We start from the raw sequence: 21,307 nt of genomic DNA on the forward strand, positions 1-21,307 counted from the left end.
AACAAATGGGCGAATGGAGAACTTGTTCTTGTAATTTATGAAGCAGAAACGTCAACTGGGTTCGAAAGAAAGCAGGGCTTAAGGTAAGATCAACCAGACGGGCTTTTTGATAGATAGCTTGAAAGAATCAGGAGTCTTACATTGTAGTGGGAGTGAAATAAATTCACACGGCTCGAGCTAAAAGAGACTGGTAAAAATTTACTGTTGTACAACTACAACAACGTGCATGTCAGCACATACTTTACCAGGGTAACTATTATAATAAAACATCATTTGATTACCTATATCAGAACTAAAGAGATGGAAAAATAACTTAACTTAGTGTTTTATGAAGTTGTGAGTTTCATTATTTTGTGGTGGTAGCACTAACGACTACATTTAAATATTGTGACAGTTCAGTTTGTAACAAATTTACTGCCTAAAATTAAAATGGATAAGCGTTATCTCTCTCTCTCTCTCATACCACGCAGGAATAGGCCTAATAGGCCTAAGAAATAGAAAAACCATGGTAGTCACATCTCATGTCAAAACATAAAACTAAATTACAGCAGAGGAGATTGCTGTGTTTTATTAAATTTCACCCGATTGCAGTGGTACGCACTGTTTTACAGAAACATTATCGTGAGATTTCTGAATGCTTAAATTAAGGTCAGATGCTATGGAATGTATTCACAAAATATATGTATGCCTTGTTTGAAAACAGAGTGTGAAGAACACCATAAATATCTTGGCTACGAAATAACGTAGGGTACAGAATGACTTGAGACCAGATGGTTTGTCTAAATATAAAATCACTAGAAACCTCTGTACTTAAGCCAAACTTGGCCTGATTTACTTCAGCAAATATGTGAACATAATCTTACATGATCATGAGCTTTTTAAATGAGCAATGTAACAGATAGTTGCATGTAATGCACATTACAGATACTATTGGGAATCACTGTGCATTCAGTAATATTGTTTTATTTGTAGCAACAGTGCTCTATAATATATGAATCCAAGAATTTTGTGGACATTTTTTACGCATGTAATTTCATTTGTCATCTCTGGAATTATGATAATAATTTAAATTATAAGCCTTTCTTCTTTCCTTCTCAGCAAAATGAGTGGGCGCAGTAAGAAAGTGCGAGTGTTTGCAAGAATTCGGCCTACAGCCAAGTTTGCGAAGGACAACTTAGAGCTGTTGCCAGATGGAAAGGTAAAGTCAAACATTCCATATATGGCGTTAAGTACAGTCAGATGATTAATAAATAAATCATACATTTATAGTGGATTTGACATCAAACTGAATATATCCCACACAACAGAAGTGGCAGTTATGAAAAACATACATGTGTATGTATTCAATAGCTACAGACTTTTTTGTACTCTGCAGTCAAGGAATCAGCTGTAATTTTTGGGTGATTATGTTTTCAGAGTGTAAATGTCCACCTCAAACGAGATCCCAAAAAGGGAGTGGTCAATAATCAGATCCTTGATTGGTCATTCAAATTGGACGGAATTTTCCACAACAGCGGTCAAGACAAAGTGTACGAGTCAGAAGTGTCTGGAATTGTAACCAATGCTTTGGATGGCTACAACGGTTTGTCCATTTCTCTGATTCCTTACAAGAGATCTCTGAATAACATGAAAGCCTCAGGTATCCTGGGGATTAGAGCACCAGTCAGTAACTTCATACATGTAAGCATTAAAAATAGTTTTGCCAAACTTAACAAGAAAAGAAAAAATTCCCAAGCAGAAAGTGTGGAATCCATACAAAGGTATAAGCTTGTGCCTATAGACTGAACAAGTTTCATGTCAATGTACATGCATACCCATTTAACACATTACTGTTATCTTTATACACTGTATGTGGTATCTGGTACATTTGACAGGCTGTTTTAAAACTTGGAGATATGTTGAATCTTACACAGTATGTATGCAAGGATATACTTATCTTCCTGTGATTTAGCAGGACACTATAAACAGCATTTACATTGCACAATATATAGAATTATCTGTAGGATAAGAAGGGTGACACCGTGACAGTCACAATCAGTCTCAATGAATAATAACTAGTGAATAATTACCTGGGGCCTGTTTTACAAAGAGGGCACAACGCTAAATCAAATGTGACTACCACAGTGAGGTATCACGGCGGAATTGGTTGTCTTGGCAGTTACGTGTATGCTACACACTCTATGCAAAACAGGCCCAACACATGTATGTTATATGCAGAGTCCTTGTAAGTAGGTTTTTGCATTCTGTCTGTACAGGAACTGTTATGTGTTATGGACAAACGGGTGCAGGTAAAACATTCACCATAACTGGAGCCACTGAGAGCTATAAAAACCGGGGCATCATTCCCAGGGCTCTGTCACAGATTTACAAAGAGGTGGAAGATAGACCAGAATATGCTATAACTATCAGGTACATGTATGAGGATCAGCACCACCATAGCTAGAAAGCTGACAGATATTCTTACAGAAACCTTACTGTGTTTGACATAAAATATTTCCATGGATAATTTTAAATATTGATATTGTTAATGTAAGAATACCACGATGAAGTGCATATAGATACACTAACATTTGAAATGGTATTTAACATTTGCATAACTGAAGTTTAAAATATGTTAGTTTCAGCAAAAATTATTCCTCTGAAACAAAGGTACTGTTATCTGAAGAATAAAATCCTTTTATGGTTAATGTTTCAGATTTTAGGATCATGATAAATGGGATACTGAAATATTGAGTGCAAAATTAATTAGTTTTATTTATTAATATTTATTTATTTGTTTTCCAGAGTTTCATATTTAGAAATTTACAATGAGACGATGTTTGACCTGCTGTCAACTCTCCCAGAGTCCTGGAACCAGATGTCTGGAGAGCCACTGGCAGTTATTGAAAATGAAAACGGGGTGTACGTCAAGGGGCTCTCCTGCCACCTGGCCCAGAACGAAGAGGAGGCTCTTAATCTCTTGTTTGAGGTCTGTACTTCATCTTTGTGATTTCATATGCTCTTTTTCTTCTGTTGAATTAAGTTCGCTATTTTCTCTCTAAAGTACCTAATAATTTGGCATTTAGTACTCTTTATTACACATTTTTAATTTGAACTAAATGCATACTATAAAAATGTTAATGCCTGCTGGTGGAGCCCATTCCCTAGTTCTCTAAGTTTATTATATTTTTTTGAAGTAGTTCATGAAAACATTCATTTTGATTAACTCCACGAATCACTGTTTTTTTTAATTCCAATAGGAAGCTGGATTTGAAAGCTTGACCAGATCTCATTTAACTTTACTTTGTGGAAATTGAGTGCATTGGTGCAGGTTGTTAAATAGTGTTAATTAAAAACAGCTGTTGATGCACTTTGTGTTTGTCTTTCAATTCCTTTACCCTTGATGAAAACTGTGTTGTTGTTGTTGTGTACAGGGTGAGACCAACAGAGCCATATCTGCTCACTCTCTGAACAAACAGTCATCAAGGTCTCACTGTATCTTCACAGTGTATGTTGAGGTAAGTGAAGAGACCAAGTATTCTCTTGTGAACATTGTCAGGGCATTCATAACATCTGTATCACGATTTAACAAAATTTAGTCAGCTATAAGATTTTGGGAGGAAAACTAAAACTCACTTTCCAAACTAAAATCTGGAGGTGAGTGACCTCAGAAATTCATTTGATATCTAACATTTATGATTTCTTAAGTTTCTATGTGAAAAACTTTAGTGATAGTACACATACGTCATGGTCAGGCTGTTCACTGCTTTCAAATCATGTGAAAATTGATGTATAAACTTCTGAAAAAGAAGAAATCTATTTATTTATTTCATTGATTATTTCACTTAAAAATGACAGCCAGCATTTTGGACCGTCCACAGGTAGCTGGCAGACTTCACTTTGAGCGTCTTGTTATTTTTGTTATTGATATGTTTTATTGTACTTTTTCTTGTGTTTTACAGGCTCGCTCCAGAACACAGTCTAATGCAAAATACACGGTCTCCAAACTGAACTTTGTAGACTTGGCTGGATCAGAAAGACTTGGTAAAACAAATGTAAGTACAAAATAAAAAACTGCACTGATTATATTCAAACATATATCAGACTTTGTATTCCATGTATTGTGAACAATAGAATGAACAGACGCTTAATTTGCCTGAAAACACCGGATTGTAAGTGGAGTTGGTAATACTGGATTCATGAATGAATGTCATCTAGATCAGGGGGAGTAACTTTGTTCCAAAGTGGATCAAGGGTAATAACTCATGTTTGTGGTCATCTTTGCTGGATTTGAATTTTACTGGGCGAAGGTTCCTATTTCAGTGGTTGGATGAGCTTTTCTTTTAAAAAGTGAATATCCAAATGGGTAAGGCCAGGAAAAAATCCAGATATTTTTATGCTTATTTCTGAATTTCTGATGTTTTTGTGAACAGTTGTTTCAGCTAATAATCTAAGATATTTTGTCAACTGGTGATCCTTTATAAGGAGAAATTGAGTTTCAAATTACACAGTCCAAAACTGATCTTTTCATTTTAGCAGCATTCATGTAAACCACTTCAGGTGGAAAAGTTTTGAAGAGGAATGGTGTTAGGTTTAGGCAGCTCCAATTTTATTTTGTGTTTAACAGGCCAACTCTAAAAAAATCCAAAAATGGAATTTTGTCCGATCTCAATGTTTTTATTAGTTTCATGTTTTTCAAGGCTTTTTGAGATTGTGAATATGTCTTTAACAAAAAAAATTGCCCGGATAGTCCACATTTTCCTCAAATCAGATGAGTTTCAAGTTTTTATTTTTATTCCCCCTTCTGGCAATGAAAAGTTTTTATTTTGTCGGTAAAAAAACAATTAAAATTGATGTGTCCAGAAACATGTAAATCTTCACTTTTCCAGCTCTCTGAGTGATGACCTTATATCAGATACAGAAGCCTGATATCTGCACTTGATTTGGTCAGCATCTACATGGCCAGTAAATCCATGTGAACTGTTTCTATGTTTAGTCTCAGGGGAAAACCCAGCAGGAGGCCATGTACATCAACAAATCGCTGACATTCCTGGAGCAGGTGATCATCGCTCTGGCAGATCCGCGGCGGGACCACATTCCATTTCGACAGTCCAAACTGACGCACTGCCTGAAGGATTCCATTGGTGGAAACTGTGGCACGCTGCTGGTAGCCAATATATGGGGGGAGCTTGCTCAAATGGAAGAAACGGTACGCTTATTGTATTGCACTTAAATTTATCATTTTTCAAATGAAACATTTTGCTTGATTCTGATTGATTCATCCACATTATAGGGTCCCATGTGTAAAGTTTGAGTCACTTCTTATCAGGAAAAACCCAAGTGTTGGCATCAAAATTATCATTTTAAGTCCTTTATGTTCTTCTGAAGGTGCACTTTGTACATACCAGACTTCAGGTGAAATACAGTCATTTGAAACGTCCATTAGTGCGTATGTTGATTTTCTGCTTACCATTTTTTGTTGGGGAAAAAACTTCAGTCTGCTTTTTATTGCTGCAGGTAAATGTATGTATCTAATGATTTTAACCAGGGTGTATGGGACTCTGTGTCCCAACTGAGTCGCCTGTAGCTTAAATTTCAGGATAATTGACTCTCTTGCTATCACGGTTTGGAGTTTCTAATTCTGACTTTCAGTTCATAAAGAACAGCAATTCTGTTACTCTGTTAGAAATTATGTGTCTTATGTGGTCAGTGCAAAATATGGTAACATTTTTGAGGCTTTTTCTTAATGCTTTCCATTTTTCATGGGAAGGAAATGTGAAGTTTGACTGATTGCCAGTATATATTTGTGATGATATGATTGCTGTGTTACCAGGTATCCACATTAAGGTTTGCTACACGCATGATGTGCGTGTCCAGTGAACCCGCCGTCAACGAGGTATTTGACCCAGCGGTAAGTAAGCACCACATCTGAAAATAGTGGTCACCCTAACATTTTACGCAGCAATCTTTTTCTTCATGGATACGAGATAAAAACTGAGGGAAAATTTCGGGAGTTAAAATCAAATAAAAATCATATTTACCAGGGAAAGTTATTTAGTGACAGTTGCAGAATGGTGTAATTTTCTTCTCTTCTGCTATAAATGCTGTAACAGTATTATCATTAATAGGGATTACACTTTCTGAATATAGCACAGATTCTAGTGCTGAAGTTTGAATATATTCAGAAAGTGTAATCCCTATTAACGATAATACTGTTACTTAATCCACTTTCTAAATGACATCTATACCTATCTGATATATTCACCTAAGGGAGTGACGTCGTTTGTGATCATCGGAGGGGTAATGCATGTTCGCTGTAAAGTCTACCGGTCAACTACCTTCCATTTTTTGTGGAAGGCCTGTTGGTCGAGTGGTCTAGACGGTTGACATGTATTGCTGGCGGTTAGGTGCCTGACTCTGAGGTCGCTGGCTCGAAAGCCAAATTTCAGCACTAGAATCTGTGCTATATTCAGAAAGTGTAATCCCTATTAACGATAATACTGTTACTTAATCCACTTTCTAAATGACATCTATACCTGTCTGATATAAATGCTGTGTATTACTGAAGTGGGGTTAGAGATTAACAAGATGGTGAACAGGTTACAGTGTCATTATCTATCTACATGTATTATTTCACCATCAGTTCGATTTGTAGAAGATGTTTTGCCTGTTTAGGGCTCTCTGAGTGACATTCGTAAGGTTTGCTTTTCAATTTATGCCTCTGACTTGACAGGATTGATCAAATTGGAGCGTAATTTTTTTGTGTGTTCTTTGGTTGATATGAGGATTTTTAATGGCACAGACTGTTTGTACACTGTGTTAAAATGATCGAGATATGGTGGTGGTTGTTGTGAAGAAAGTACCCCACTCATGTGTTAGATGTAATTTGCAAATAATTTTGGCTCTTTTCTATATTTGCAGGTTTTAGTAAAGAAGTTACAAAAAGACATTGTTCATTTGAAGTCAGAATTGGCCATGCATGATACACTGGTGAGTGCAAACTGTTTGTGTTTGTATTTTTAGGCAGGAAATTTGCACCCATGATAACATAAATAAATAAATAGGTACTAGGCACTATACGTTATATCTTCTATGTTGACTTCAGTATTATTAGAATTTTAGATTGCTCTGTATTTGCATGGGGAGGTCTGTCAGCAACATGCGGATGGTCATGGGTTTCCCTCTGGCTTTGCCCGGTTTCCACCCACCTTCTCCCTTCCTAATGCTGGCCGGTGTCATAAATGAAATATTCTGGAGTGTGGCATAAAATGCCAATCGAATAAATAAATAAAATGTTCCATGCATGTATGCAATACTATCCTGATGTAATCTGTCTGAATAACAACTTCTGCTTTCAGACAAACCGAACACAGATCTCATACGACCCTCTGTCTGAACAGCAGAAATACGAGATCAGACAACAAGTGAGGAAATTCCTCGAGGGCGGACTTGATGAGATTGATGTAAGGCTGGAGTTATTTCCCCTGTGTACACGCGTGATAATAATGGTTTACACTGCTTTATTAGAAGAAAAGAGGCACCTGGCCATTGAGGTCAACGGCTCAAACTTAAAGATTCAAATCCGGGTTTGCTTACAACTTTGTATTGTGAGGTTTTTCATGTAGTCAGTGACGGTTGATGGTTTACTCAGTGACCCGGAGTTTGCACCACCTATATACCTCACTGCTGTTACATAAGAGAAACATTCTCAAGTATGCTGATCAAATACCAAGGAGATAAATAAGTGTGTGGCAAGACTTCTTTCCTCAGCACTCAGAAATCTTTGTCTTCCGTCTAAAATAAAGACACATATACTTGACGGTAAGTCATCTAAATGTGATTATTTTTTCTTTTTTCAGTTCTTGACTTTGTTTTTTCACGAATGATTTAATCATTGAAGTTTAGGTGTTATCTTCATTCTTATGCCGCTGAATAAGTGAAATCACCTTGAGTCTGATACAATTACTATGATCTGATACAAATATACGAATGAGATTAAGTGAAAATATATGGGTTTTTGTAATTTGGTGTCATTGGTCTTTGTCACACAGATAACCAACATCAGACAAATACAGGGAGTATATGACGCTTTCAAAGAAATCTACTTGTAAGTATCACTTTGTCAGTGATTGGTTGATTTTTTACCTACACATAATTGTACCATGATAGATCTGGACCTACCTGTACACTGATATATGTTGCAGAGGTAAACACCAACCATTCCTGCCCTTTCTCGTATTTGTCTGTGGAACATTGCTGGAATGGATATTATAGGCAGTTAAAGCAAAAAAGGAAAAAAAAAAGGAAGTGGTGTTAGTGTTTCTTTTATTCCTTAAAATGTTACAATCCTTCACACTTGGTTTTCCAAAATATTGTCTGGTTTGGATAAAATTATGTGTCCAGCTTGAATCATACGAATGTTTTGTATGCTCTAAATGACCTAAAAATTTAACCACAAAAGAGCATTTTTTGAACTCAAATAAATGTCATGAAATAATATTTCTATCGTTAAAATTTACCTTTCTCAGTAGGATATCATCCTACCTTCCAAACACCTCTCAGTGCACCTTTTTAAAATCAGTAGACCTCCCAGAATCTGGAAAAATGAGCAACTTAGTCCCTGGACAAAATTTGAGGTGATTTAGTGTGTGGTGTGAATAGTCTGAATAACATGTGCCTTTGTGCCGTTTGTGACAGACAAATGGAACAGGATGTAGAAGAGCGGCTGAGGGAGAAATACATGCTCATTGACAAGTCAGACCCCAACTCCATTGCCGCGGCACAAAAGGTGAGGGAATGACCTTGACTTGTGGATCCCGGCTATAAAGATGTAGACTGAACTGGGAGAGTGACTGAGGTCAAGTCCAGAGGCCACAAGGCAATTTCTGTCGAAATTTAAAACCTCTTCACATTGCTCTGTTTTTGGGTACTGAAAGTTGAAATTTGGACACCTTTTTCTGAAGGTAAAACTGATGACGTAGACCAAATTTTTCTTTCTAAAGCCAAAAAATAACCTTTAAGATCATATTTAAAGTTTGGACTTAAGTCAGAAAACGGCTTTGTGGAGTCAGCCCCTGGTCACTATCCCATGTTAAATTTACAGTGTGCATGTACAAGAAATGAACCGTTGCTGACTACAGTGGCATAGAATGTCCTGCTGTTGTTTTACTATGGTTATTCAACATAGCAGAAAGTGATTCACATTGTATCATCATTTGACCATCCCGGTCAGAACTGTTGTGTTGTCCATTTTCAGTGAAGTGTATCTGTTTAAGCCAGGTTGTGGCTCGTTGTGCTAAGAGCGGGAGGGGGGACGGTACTGTATGTGAAAAAAAAGTAAATATATACAAGAACCTGACGTTTGTTTCATTTCTGTTTTCCAGGCAGGAGCTCTGATCTCAGACGATGGCACATTGCAGATGGTTGGGAGCCAGATGGCCAGAGCTTTGGGGTGGGGCAGCACCCAGGTCAGCCAAGGCAGATAATTCTTCAGTGGTCAGCGCACGACGTGCACAGAGAGAGAAAGAAAGACGCAGGACTGACAAACACTCCAGCAGACACAGGTATGGAGCATTAACAGGGGAGTCCGAGTGGAAGAAGCCTCAGTGGTTAGGTGGCCATCTCCAACAACAAGGCACAGTAGTTGTGGGTTTAAACCTAGCCTTTGAAAGGAACTTGTAGACTCACTCGCACGCGATATTTGATTGGCCTCTATGACAATGAGCAGCCATTATATATAGCACTGGAGAGGCACATGATGACAATTAGGGCATACAAATCTGTGTACATCTCACATCAGAATGTTAGTGTCCACTAAGGCGACGCCCATTTTACTTTTTTGTGTTTTTATGGGCGAACCGACACAAAAAAGCTAAAACTGCAATAAAATAAAACTCAAAATGCACCTTCTAATTTTGCCCACTCTTGAAGATTTGATGGATATCCTGTTTTTCAAGGCTTTCAGATCATGTAAATATGTCATAAATTGCTGGCACAGTCCACATTTTCACAATTTAGATCATTTTCATTTTTTCATTTTTTTTAAAATATTTTTAACCCTCCTGTGGACATTGAAAATTTATTCTGCCTGAAAAACATTGGTTTACATTGATGTGGCCAAACTCGTCAAAAATGGGTGGTTTAGCCATAACTGGTGTTCCGTTTTCTCTTTTTGTTGTTTCCTTTATTACATAACAATTTCAGTGCATTTGTGCTCATAAAACACCTATGAGGTACACAAGCACTGCAATGTCACAGAAGAAAACATAAAGTTGTACTGTGATTTGGACTGTGGGTTTGGGTGATGCTATGTATTTATTGTATTTTACAGCCCAGTAGGAGGTAAGGGTGCCAGCCCTGCTCACAGCTCCAAGGGTGACCGTGGATGTCAAGTCTCCCCACACCCCTGTGGACAAGAAGGGTGCTGATGAGAAGGAGACAGAGCCCCTGCCACACCCACCAGTTCTATTGCTGCTCCCACGCGCTCAGAGAAACTTCCGGCCAAGGTCAGCTGATTGATACCCTTTGACTATATACCTTTTTTTAAATAAGTTTATGTTTGTTTGTTTGTCTGTGTGTCTGTTTTGTTGGTTTGTAATGGATGCACATGAAATGTTGAATGAACGGGGATGGTTGGTTTGTAATGCATAGAACACATGAGATGTTGAATGAGCAGATGGTTGGTTTGTAATGGGTAGGACGCATGAGATGTTGAATGAATGGATGGTTGGTTTGTAATGGGTAGGACACATGAGATGTTGATACAACACTTTGTGTGGCTATTTAATTGGTATTACATGGACTTTGTCAACGGACAGTATACAGCACTTGTGTGGCTATTTAATTGGTATTACATGGACTTTATCAACGGACAGTATACAGCACTTGTGTGGCTATTTAATTGAATTTATTAGAAATCATTTGCCTTAAACCAGCACAAAATGTTATTTTTACCTATCATGTTTATTTTCTTTTCTACCTGTCCAAAAGCTTCTTCATTTATAATTATCTGTCTTGAAGGGCTAAAATATCCTGCTTCATCTTAATGAAACTAAGCTGCAAATAAATATGTTTTGATTGATTTTGTGGTATTGATTTTTGGCTCAGAATTATTTTAGGATTTTCTCTCACTGTGAGTTAAGTCCAGCTCTTGCTGGCCTCCACTCCTGTTGTAAGTCAGAAGATCTGACAGCAACCTGCAGATAGTCCTGGGTTTCCAGTGCCTATTTTTCTCCCACCAAAATGCTGGCCGCCGTCATATAAGTAAAATATTCTTGAGTAGGACATACAACAGCAATGAAATAAATAAATAATTAAATGCTCTGGGAGCTTCACATTTCACCATGTATTTAATATTTTTAAAGTTTGGGTGTACAAAAGCTGTAAATTGCTTTATCAATAAGTAATAGTTCATGAGTTATTTTATTCTCGTCCTTCCAGCACACCTCCGTCCAGAACGGTGGCGTTTGAGGAGTTCAAGTCTGAGGTGGGCCGTGAGATCAGCCGAATTCTCAATGAGAATAAGGGTAGGTGTGAGCAACATGATATTAGGTATTTACGACCCACAGTGTATGGGAGGTAACTCTGCATATACATGGACTGAAGAGAGATAACTCCTTTCTTAGGGCTGATAAATTACTTTTGGTTTGTACCTGCAAGTGTTCTACCCCATTCACATGGCCAGTATCAAATCTGAACTGGTTTAAATCGAAGCCAGTTGTAAAAATGCATGCATTCACACGACTATGTAGCCAAGCCGGTTTTAAGCCAGTTTAGGGATTTACCTGTTCACAGGGTCACATTTAAGCCATTTCAGGGAATTGCCGTTCACAAGGCCACATTTAAGCCAGTTCAGGGATTTGCCTGTCCACATGGTCACATTTAAGCCAGTTCAGGGATTTGCCTGTTCACACGGTCACATTTAAGCCAGTTCAGGGATTTGCCTGTTCACACGGTCACATTTAAGCCAGTTCAGGGATTTGCCTGTTCACACGGTCACATTTAAGCCAGTTCAGGGATTTGCCTGTTCACACGCTCACATTTAAGCCAGTTCAGGGATTTGCCTGTTCACACGGTCACATTTAAGCCAGTTCAGGGATTTGCCTGTTCACAAGGTCACATTTAAGTCAGTTCAGGGATTTGCCTGTTCACACAGTCACATTTAAGCCAGCTCATGGATTTGCCCTTTCACACGGTCACATTTAAGCCGGTTTAGTAATTATGACGTCATCCTGACCTCCACGTAGCCGGGGCATTTAATCCAGTTACTGTTCCCACGGCACAGATGAACCCACTCAAACTCTGAAACTGGCTTAAAGCCATGTCGGTAGCTGGGGCAAATAAACGGGATTAAATACCCCTACCTTGCGTTCATATGGGCAACTTCATACTGGCTCAAAACCACTTTCACATGTTAAACCAGTTTAACTCTGTCCATGTGAACAGGGTATTTGTCACATGTGGCCGACATGCGCTACCATCCAAATGTTCATCCCTTCTAGATGATTACTGCTTCATGTGAAATAATGAAGGTAGGCATAGCACCTTCTGGACGATGTATTAGAGAAGATAGCTCTCTGATAAAGGCCATTATTCAGTGATGCCACTGAGTTATCCTCTCTTGGACAACATCCAGATGGTGCGATATACCTATCTTGGTCAGGGGCCATAACTGTTTGCCATTGTAAAGCAAAATCAATTATGATGACAAAAGTTGCATGTACTGTACATGTCGGTAGCTTAAGAATGTGAACATCAGGCTTTTAGTTTATTGTAACTCGGTAAGCGACATTATCTAATCAAACCTGGATTGATTTAGTTAATTGGTGGTCAACAGTGAAGCTTTTCTAATAATTATTGTCGGGTTTTTGGATGTGGCAAACCCAAACTGAACTTAATGAAAATATTTTCTAGGTCATAAAAAGCTACTGAAGTTTGTTAGAAATCTTTCTTGTGCAACCACACCTCCATCTGGTGACTGGAGGCTCCCCCTAGTGCCACACCCTGAAGTTATCTCCCTTTGCCCACACAGAAATCCTTAGTCAAAAGAAAAAGAACTATGCTGACGTGGCCCGACAGATCAACCGCACCAAGATGGACATTGACCAGTGCCGTATGATGCTGGACAGGCTCAAAACTGAGAGAGAAAGCAGTGGTCAGTTTTACAGAATTGTTAAGTGTGATTTTAAAGAGAAAATAATAATGCGTTTTTATCTGGCCTTTGTTGTTCATTTTAGTGCAGTAATGAATGTGAAAAAGCTTAAAGGTTAATACAAAGTGCCGTATACATCCAAGGTCTTTATTTCTATTCTGTTGTAGCTACTTTAAACTTTTACAAATTCATTTTAAAAAAAAGCCTTTTTTTCAGAAAGGTTTCATAGCCTAGGCAAAATTCAGTCCTCAAACAAGAAGAAACCAGAAATGCATAGCTTTAATGTGACCATCATGTGACCTTTACCTCTTGGTTACTAACACCTGACCTTTTGACCTGCCCTCTACAGGCATAACCTACAGTGAGGAAGGGGAGGTAATCATCACAGAGCAGGAGTTCTTGCAGATAAAGCAGCTGAAGGAGTTGAAGCAGCAGTACAGGACATTTTCAGATGAGCTGAAGCAGATTAAGACTGATGTACAGTATTGTCAGAACCTGGTCGACCAGTGCAGAAAGAGACTTATACTAGGTAAATTCCCAGCAAACGTGACGGATGACAAAAACTACTCTAATTCTTCAATGTTTTCACATGTTTGCAAGGTGTTTATTCAAGCATGTTTTGTAGGTATTATTGGGTGTAGACTGGTAAAATTATACTTTTGTGAAACCCTGAAACTGGCCATTCCAATCAATGTATTTTTGTCTCCAAAATCAATATACAATACACTGTACTGTAATTATACTCTGTTCCCCCTCCTGGTTGAACAGTACAAGAATGGAGTTAAATATACACTGTACTGTAATTATACTCTGTTCCCCTCCTGGTTGGACAGTACAAGAATGGAGTTAAATATACACTGTACTGTAATTATACTCTGTTCCCCTCCTGGTTGGACAGTACAAGAATGGAGTTAAATATACACTGTACTGTAATTATACTCTGTTCCCCCTCCTGGTTGAACAGTACAAGAATGGAGTTAAATATACACTGTACTGTGATTATACTCTGTTCCCCCTCCTGGTTGGACAGTACAAGAATGGAGTTAAATATACACTGTACTGTAATTATACTCTGTTCCCCTCCTGGTTGGACAGTACAAGAATGGAGTTAAATATATACTGTACTATAATTTTACTCTGTTCCTCCTCCTGGTTGGACAGTACAAGAATGGAGTTAAATATACACTGTACTGTAATTATACTCTGTTCCCCCTCCTGGTTGAACAGTACAAGAATGGAGTTAAATATACACTGTACTGTGATTATACTCTGTTCCCCCTCCTGGTTGGACAGTACAAGAATGGAGTTAAATATACACTGTACTGTAATTATACTCTGTTCCCCCTCCTGGTTGGACAGTACAAGAATGGAGTTAAATATATACTGTACTATAATTTTACTCTGTTCCTCCTCCTGGTTGGACAGTACAAGAATGGAGTTAAATATACACTGTACTGTAATTATACTCTGTTCCCCCTCCTGGTTGAACAGTACAAGAATGGAGTTAAATATACACTGTACTGTGATTATACTCTGTTCCCCCTCCTGGTTGGACAGTACAAGAATGGAGTTAAATATACACTGTACTGTAATTATACTCTGTTCCCCCTCCTGGTTGGACAGTACAAGAATGGAGTTAAATATACACTGTACTGTAATTATACTCTGTTCCCCTCCTGGTTGGACAGTACAAGAATGGAGTTAAATATATACTGTACTATAATTTTACTCTGTTCCTCCTCCTGGTTGGACAGTACAAGAATGGAGTTAAATATACACTGTACTGTAATTATACTCTGTTCCCCCTCCTGGTTGGACAGTACAAGAATGGAGTTAAATATACACTGTACTGTGATTATACTCTGTTCCTCCTCCTGGTTGAACAGTACAAGAATGGAGTTAAATATACACTGTACTGTAATTATACTCTGTTCCCCCTCCTGGTTGGACAGTACAAGAATGGAGTTAAATATACACTGTACTGTAATTATACTCTGTTCCTCCTCCTGGTTGGACAGTACAAGAATGGAGTTAAATATACACTGTACTGTAATTATACTCTGTTCCCCCTCCCGGTTGGACAGTACAAGAATGGAGTTAAATATACACTGTACTGTAATTATACTCTGTTCCCCTCCTGGTTGGACAGTACAAGAATGGAGTTAAATATACACTGTACTGTGATTATACTCTGTTCCCCTCCTGGTTGGACAGTACAAGAATGGAGTTAAATATACAATGTACTGTAATTATACTCTGTTCCCCTCCTGGTTGGACAGTACAAGAATGGAGTTAAATATACACTGTACTGTAATTATACTCTGTTCCTCCTCCTGGTTGGACAGTACAAGAATGGAGTTAAATATACACTGTACTGTGATTATACTCTGTTCCCCCTCCTGGTTGGACAGTACAAGAATGGAGTTAAATATACACTGTACTGTAATTATACTCTGTTCCCCTCCTGGTTGGACAGTACAAGAATGGAGTTAAATATACACTGTACTGTAATTATACTCTGTTCCTCCTCCTGGTTGGACAGTACAAGAATGGAGTTAAATATACACTGTACTGTAATTATACTCTGTTCCCCTCCTGGTTGAACAGTACAAGAATGGAGTTAAATATACACTGTACTGTAATTATACTCTGTTCCCCTCCTGGTTGAACAGTACAAGAATGGAGTTAAATATACACTGTACTGTAATTATACTCTGTTCCCCCTCCTGGTTGGACAGTACAAGAATGGAGTTAAATATACACTGTACTGTAATTATACTCTGTTCCTCCTCCTGGTTGGACAGTACAAGAATGGAGTTAAATATACACTGTACTGTAATTATACTCTGTTCCCCTCCTGGTTGGACAGTACAAGAATGGAGTTAAATATACACTGTACTGTGATTATACTCTGTTCCCCCTCCTGGTTGAACAGTACAAGAATGGAGTTAAATATACACTGTACTGTAATTATACTCTGTTCCTCCTCGTGGTTGGACAGTACAAGAATGGAGTTAAATATACACTGTACTGTGATTATACTCTGTTCCCCCTCCTGGTTGAACAGTACAAGAATGGAGTTAAATATACACTGTACTGTGATTATACTCTGTTCCCCCTCCTGGTTGGGCAGTACAAGAATGGAGTTAAATATACACTGTACTGTAATTATACTCTGTTCCCCCTCCTGGTTGGGCAGTACAAGAATGGAGTTAAATATACACTGTACTGTGATTATACTCTGTTCCCCCTCCTGGTTGGACAGTACAAGAATGGAGTTAAATATACACTGTACTGTAATTATACTCTGTTCCTCCTCCTGGTTGGACAGTACAAGAATGGAGTTAAATATACACTGTACTGTAATTATACTCTGTTCCCCTCCTGGTTGGACAGTACAAGAATGGAGTTAAATATACACTGTACTGTAATTATACTCTGTTCCCCCTCCTGGTTGGACAGTACAAGAATGGAGTTAAATATGGAGTACAAGATAATCATATTTAGCAGATTTTTCATAATAATTGTATGCATAAATTCCTCTGAAAAAAGTGCTTTATTGGTTGAAAAGGTTAAAGATTTACAGTAATTGATATACCAGGCCCTTGTGAATGTGTATATTTATGTGTGTACAGAATTTGACAACTGGTACGCAGAGAGTTTCCTGTATAACAGTGAGGACCCCCAGACAAGTTCTGCCGCGGGATTTGGAACACGCCCGGGGGTGCAGATCATGAGCTTTGACCCCAACACTGTGGTGAGTGAGGCATTATGATACATAAACCACAAATTTGTAGCTCGATGTAATAACCCATACGATGCAGGTGAAACAAATGTTGGAACATGCAGAGTGATTGGACGGTAAGGAGAGAAGATTAGCAGTATCTTTTGAACGATGCCTCAAAAATAAGAAACAAATGGTACAGTTTACCGTTAATTTCTTGAAAATCAGATCTTTGTATTTGCAGCTGACTGGCACAGTGGTAAAATCCCGTTAGTTGCATATGTATACAGCTATAAGATACTTGTGATATCAGAAATTAGGAATTGCCACTTATCCATCCGTATGTTGTCTTATCTGTCAAGCTCCTGCTGTACACGTGTGTATGTTCATGCAGATAATAGCTGTTACCAACAGAAGGCTATGAAGCTTCCAAATTTTATAGGAGACATTTCCAGTATACCTAAAGTATCATTATTCTGTACACATATTATTATTAGAAAGGTTACTTCTTGTGCTAGTTAAGAGGTAGGTTTTTTAATCCAGCGAGGAGGGGCTGGTGTGGGGGCCATTATCCATTGTTACGTCAGATGTAGATTGTAACCCAACGTCAACAGTGTCACAGCTAGTGCATTAGCTTCGTTTTGGATTTTCTCTCTCCCATAATCTACATAACGTAGGGATGGGCTACCATATTGATCATTTAAAACACAATGCAGTGGATGCTGAGATTTAATCTGCAGCAGAAATAAAAGATTTGTTGACATCTGCTGATGTTTTTGTGTCATATGCTTTGAGAGGGAAAATGTAAAGGAATATTTAAAAAACGACAATGTGTTCTTGTTGTTGTCAGCCGGAAGATGAGCAGGAGAAGTTTGACCGCCTTCAGATGGAGCTTTTGATGAATAACCCTGAATCTGCAGCCTTCCACAACGCTCAGATGAGGACAGAGAGACGGGTAAGGAGAACCAAAACATTGTCAAACTAGAAACTTTGTAGTGGGCAAGGAGAACCAAAACATTGTCAAACTAGAAACTTTGTAATGGGAAAGGAGAATCAAAACATAGTCAAACTGGAAACTTTGTAATGGGTAAGGAGAACAAAAACATTGTCAAACTAAAAACTTTGTAATGGGTAAGGAGAACCAAAACATGGGCAAGGAGGATCAAAAGATTGTCAGATTAGAAACTTTGTAATGGGCGAGGAGAACCAAAACATTGTCAAACTAGAAACATTGTAGTGGCAAGGAGAACCAAAACATTGTCAAACTAGATTTGTAATTGGTAAGAACCAAAACATGGGCAAGGAGAATCAAAAGATTGTCAGATTAGAAACTTTGTAATGGGCAAGGAGAACCAAAACATGGGCAAGGAGAATCAAAAGATTGTCAGATTAGAAACTTTGTAATGGGCAAGGAGAATCAAAACATTGTCAAACTGGAAAATTTGTAATGGGTAAGCAGAACCAAAACATGGGCAAGGAGAATCAAAAGATTGTCAGATTAGAAACTTTGTAATGGGTAAGGAGAACTAGAACATTGTCAAACTAGAAACTTTGTAATGGGTAAGGAGACCAAAACATTGTCAAACTAGAAACTTTGTAACAGGTGAGGAGAATGGAAACATTGTCAAACTAGAAACTTTATAATGGGCAAGGAGAATCAAAACATTGTCAAGCTAGAAACTTCATGAAACATTGTTAAAAGGAAACATTGTTAAAAGGAAACTTCATTCTAACTACAAACTATCGAAAACTTCAATGCAAGTAAGAAGAACACCATAAGACTAAATATACTTCAAGAGGGTGAGGAGAAACACTGTCAGACTAAAAACACTTCAGGATGGCTCAGGAGAAATCAGAAACATTGTCAGACTTGAGTAATGTCAAACCAGAAACACTTCAACAAGGCTAAGGAGAACACTGTTAAGCTAGATAGACTTCAGAGACAGGAAAGAGAAAACATTGTCATACTGGATTGTTGTGTAAGGAGAAAACACAATCAAACAAGAAACACCTCAAAAGTGATAAGGAGAAAACACTGTTAGACTTTATAGATACACTTGTAGAGGGGGCGCTGAGGGGTTTCTGTGGCCGAGTGGTTAGTGGCCCAGCGCAGCACATTGTCTCAATAGCCAGTCTTTATCAATGCAGTTGATGCCAGTTCAAATCCAGCTCATGCTTCCTTGCAACTAGCAGATGGATTTTTGTTTTTATCTTTGCCTGATATCTCCCACCATAATGCGCGCCATCATCGTACAGGTGGGACATAAAACACCAGTCAAATAAATTAATTCAACAAGAGTAATTAAGGGAAAACAATTCCAGGTACAGCGTCGTTACAACTCTAACTGAAACTTTGTTTTTATTTCAGAAAACATACGAGAAGGCAATGACACAGCCACAACCCAGTTTCCGTAGAAACCCAGGCTTACCCACTGTCAACATCCGCAACAAACCACCATCTATCTTACAAGTGTCACACTGAATTGGCCAGTCAGAGTTAGGATAACAAACACTGCTTGACCAGACCCAGACTTGGAGACATTTATGTCTGCTCTTTGCTGGTTCATATTTAAATATCATGTTTGTGCTTCTCCAGTTATAATGAATATTCTTGTAATTCAATTATATATATATTATTTATGCGTCAGAGAATTTTTCAAGTATTTCAATTCGTGTACAGTATTGAATATATAATTACTTAAAGGTTGTGGCCCTTTAATATATCCAGTTTTACAATTAAAGTGTAGGTAAACAAAGTGAAGAGAAAAGTACAAGAAGGTGTGTATTTTTTTGGCATGGAAATATTGAGCAATTTTTTAATGTTTTACCTCAGTCATTATTTGTTCCCAAAATGTCACATACCATTGAAGTATTAGGGCTGTGATAACTAATGCATGCTGACTATAATCTGACCTTATTAAAGTATTGATATCAATCAAATAAATAAATATTAAAGAATTGAAATTCATAATTTGAACTTCCATACAGGACCTCTCTTTTTGTTTTTCCTCAGTGGAACAATTTTTATAAACTGAAAACTGTAGAATGTTATGTGAGAACTCGTTAATCAGTATTTTAATTGTTTTGAAAGATTTTAAATTTTAAAGGTAGGATTTTACAAAAAGAAGCCAACTGTGATAGTCACCAATGCTTTGTTCTTGATCAGTGCTTTGCAGCATATTGAGTAATGTATCCAGTGCACAGGTATATTTGCCGCTTTGATTTTTCATTTGTTATTAGATATATTTTGTACGTACAAATCTGTACGAAATGCACAAGGTTATTTGAAAATAAGAATAATACATAAATGCTGCTGTTATTGGCTACATTTTGCACATTTTAGTGTTACTGATTTCTAATAGGTTTGGAAAAATTTGTTCGGCATAAAGGATAATTATTCATTCATTCATGTATCGGCCAGGTGACAAGGTGTATTATGTGGTTGATTGAAACATAGTTAACATTTGAAGAATTAGTATTACTGGTAAGAACTTCATCATATGTTGTTTTAACAATTACATGAAGTTATGTATACAACATCTGCATATTAATGACTTATTCTAATCATGGGAAAATGAACTTCAAATAAATGGAAGAAAAATGAGCATTCAACAATATTGGGAAATATGTAAATGACACAGATGTTTGTTAACAGGAGTTCTTAGTGTATTTCCTCCCCACCCTAAGTGACTTTAAGACTCGTAGAAACACTTTACAAACTGGCACAGAAAAAAAACGAAAAAAAAGAATAAAATGACACTGGTATATGTATGTGTACATGGTTTGCCTTTGTTCATTTGCGTGCTTCTTGAATTTAAAGGGACCATAACAGGCAAAAATAGATCAGCAAAAACCCAACTGAGTTTTTTGCAATTATTATAGAACACCCCAAATAATTACTTTTCACAAAACTGAATGCAGGTCTCTTTCACAAAACAGCCTGTTCTGTGAACAACTGAATGTGGGTCTGTGTAACTTATTCAAACTAATTCATCATTTTACCACTTTTTACCAAGCAGTGTAGATGCGACTCTGAAATTCCCTGAAAGGCAATAATTTGAGCTAGTTGGCAGAGAGAAAAAACTTGACTTGATTTTAGCAAAAATAAATATTTTGCCAAAAATCTACAATATAGGCTCTTCACCCAACTTACTGTCCCAGGATTCACAAAACTGTGGAACTCTGAATATGTTAAAGTTCTTCAGTAGTTTGCCAAAGGGTGCAGGTTTATCACACGCCTTCTGATTTCCTCCTCTAATAAAAACTGGCTGCTGTTGCAGGGATAGAAATTCTTGAGTGTGGTGTTAAAACAGCCTGTTACCGTGATGATTAAATGCACATAATAGTTAGCCGGTGGTTTGTTCGCTTAAACATTATGTACATTTCCGAGACATGGGGGACGGGTAATAGGTAAATTATTGTCAACAAAAGTTGCCCAACATCTTTGGCAAATG

The 21,307-nt window shown here is 37.7% G+C and overlaps 1 protein-coding gene across 1 annotated transcript; it reads left to right on the plus strand.

The window, feature by feature from the left end:
* Positions 1 to 2: 2 nt before the first annotated feature.
* On the plus strand, positions 3 to 20,612 carry LOC135464342 (kinesin-like protein KIF9). The gene is given in 23 exon segments (XM_064741768.1): positions 3 to 83; positions 1,099 to 1,198; positions 1,417 to 1,582; positions 2,256 to 2,409; positions 2,785 to 2,968; positions 3,414 to 3,497; positions 3,942 to 4,034; positions 4,976 to 5,188; positions 5,813 to 5,890; positions 6,901 to 6,969; positions 7,338 to 7,442; positions 8,031 to 8,086; positions 8,677 to 8,767; positions 9,363 to 9,398; positions 9,401 to 9,434; positions 9,437 to 9,542; positions 10,310 to 10,484; positions 11,396 to 11,504; positions 13,010 to 13,132; positions 13,479 to 13,658; positions 16,765 to 16,886; positions 17,704 to 17,808; positions 19,222 to 20,612. Coding segments are annotated over 22 exon segments (2,493 nt in total). The 5' UTR covers positions 3 to 83; positions 1,099 to 1,102; the 3' UTR covers positions 19,336 to 20,612.
* Positions 20,613 to 21,307: the final 695 nt, after the last annotated feature.

The sequence above is a fragment of the Liolophura sinensis genome, chromosome 4, assembly GCF_032854445.1.
Source record: "Liolophura sinensis isolate JHLJ2023 chromosome 4, CUHK_Ljap_v2, whole genome shotgun sequence".
NCBI lineage: Eukaryota > Metazoa > Mollusca > Polyplacophora > Chitonida > Chitonidae > Liolophura > Liolophura sinensis.